At 36.3% G+C, this 1,977-nt stretch overlaps 1 protein-coding gene across 1 annotated transcript in view; it reads left to right on the top strand.

The window, feature by feature from the left end:
* Positions 1 to 6: 6 nt before the first annotated feature.
* The window catches only part of LOC127751546 (uncharacterized), a 2,985-nt gene continuing 1,014 nt past the window's right edge, over positions 7 to 1,977 (top strand). Inside the window, exons 1-6 of the mRNA XM_052275254.1 lie at positions 7 to 321; positions 424 to 555; positions 657 to 779; positions 1,287 to 1,352; positions 1,446 to 1,517; positions 1,597 to 1,973. Coding sequence (XP_052131214.1) covers positions 180 to 321; positions 424 to 555; positions 657 to 779; positions 1,287 to 1,352; positions 1,446 to 1,517; positions 1,597 to 1,973 — 912 coding nt within the window. The 5' untranslated portion in view covers positions 7 to 179. The remainder of the gene's footprint in view (positions 322 to 423; positions 556 to 656; positions 780 to 1,286; positions 1,353 to 1,445; positions 1,518 to 1,596; positions 1,974 to 1,977) is intronic.

Raw genomic sequence — 1,977 nt, forward strand, 5'->3', positions numbered from 1 at the left:
TGTGTGTGCTTTGAAGAACAAGACCATCTGAGTGTTTCACAAGAAATTGCACGACGAAAGGTTGTTTTTTGATTTGTTTTTGTAATTTGAAACTGTCATACCTACTGCTATTGAAATGTAAAATACCAGAAATATTTTTTTGTTAATTCAAAGTGATTTCTTTGGTCTGTAGATTAGAAATGTGTGCTGCTGTCACCTCATCCAAAAGAGCTCAATGTTTGGTATCTTTGTGTCAATTGAATAACAACAATTATGATATTGCTGGATGGGAGGCCCATCATGTCTTTCAAGACCAGTCACCGTCTCGCTGTTCAACATACTGTAAGTTTCTCACAAAGAAGAAAAAAATAAACTTTAAAATCTAGATAACCTCAGTTTTTGTTAATGTTATTATAACCAAATTGGGATGTATTTGTGTTTCAGCTCCTATGTCTCCTTCTTGGGATGGAGTTTTTGAGGCAGCTGATATAATCGTGAAGTCACCATTACCCATTTCTATAAGAAGAAACCGTGTCAGGCGACGACTGGATTTCCATTCAGCTGCTACTGCTAACAGTACGAGTTACTTTCATAGCATTTTTGTCTTAATATCTTTAATATATGCTTCTTTGATATATTACAACAGTAATATAAACCTGCTTCCACATTTATTTCAGATTTTATCACCAACGCTACTCGGCTGGCTGTTCCTTACTCCATTTCTCAGGAGACTTCGACACTTATTGAAAGCGGCAATCAAGAGAAGTTGGAGAGACTCTCTAGAGAGAGTGATGGAAAAGGTACTCTATTTAGAATTGTCAGTGAATCAGTAAAATGTCGTCAATTAAGTATAATCAATTTAAGTAAAAGGGGCAGCTCATTAAAACTACCAAGCTGCACATAACACTTAGGGTGCTCCCAATGTCTACTTAGCTGTCTTTCTAGACAGAAATCTCAGAGACAAAGGGGAATTTTTGTTGCGGTTCAAGTTATTAAGAAAGGGTAAGTGTTATGCTATTTAATAAGAGCCCAACTGACAACCAATAATACAAATTTGATTGGCTGTGGTTGCCAATTTATGGTTTTAGCTTCATAACTAAGTAAAACATTATTATTACTTCAAGAAAAATATATTATTGGTTGTCAGTTGGCTTCTATTAAATAATGTTACACTTCCCCGTTCTGAGTAACTTGAACCCCAACAATAATTCGAGCTTGTCTCCGAGATTTCTGTCTAGAATGCCAACTAAGAACAAGAAGTTGCGGGGGCACCTTTATGATGAACTCTCTCATCTCATTCTTTAAAGGTGCTGCTATTTCTGGGCCAAACACTGCTCTGCAGCAAGTTAGTAATATCTCATCTTCTTCACATGGTAAGTAGGTGTGGATTTAATTCTTTTGTATGGATTCATTCATTTATTTAGCCTCTGTGCTAGCAGCGCAACAACATTGTTTTCTGTTTATAGTTTCTTTGGTCCGTGTTTTTTCTGGTGGAGAAGAACCTGAGAGCAATAACGCTGTTCTGGAAATTTGTTCTGGTATATGTAAAATATTTAAGATTTATCGTTTGATCTAATCTTCTGTCATCAGTTTTCAATTTCTGCTTCATTTTTACAGGTTCAGAATCCAAGGTGAAAAGAAAATTTTTGGAAGACAAGCTTATGGACAAGAATGTTAATTTTCAAGATCAAAATATCTTGCATCAGCCGTATGAAAATTTGTTTCCATCCCAGGTCAAAACTCTTCAAATGAAATTTGCTCTGAACTCAGGAATTGAACATGTGAACACCGTGGGAAAAGTAAGAAAGGCTCGCAAACCCCTCGCTCCTTGTAAAGCTAATTGTATTCGTTGTGAAAAACCGAAACTTAATGAGAATGAGAGAGACCAAATATCTGAATCATTTTGGAGTTTGAAGGATCATGGGCAGCAATGGCTATTTATTTCTGATGCAGTAAGTTTATGTGCCACTAGATCTGGTTCAAAGGGCACGAAGGCCT

Source organism: Frankliniella occidentalis, unplaced genomic scaffold (assembly GCF_000697945.3).
Source record: "Frankliniella occidentalis isolate FOCC.00 unplaced genomic scaffold, Focc_3.1 Scaffold553, whole genome shotgun sequence".
Lineage (NCBI taxonomy): Eukaryota > Metazoa > Arthropoda > Insecta > Thysanoptera > Thripidae > Frankliniella > Frankliniella occidentalis.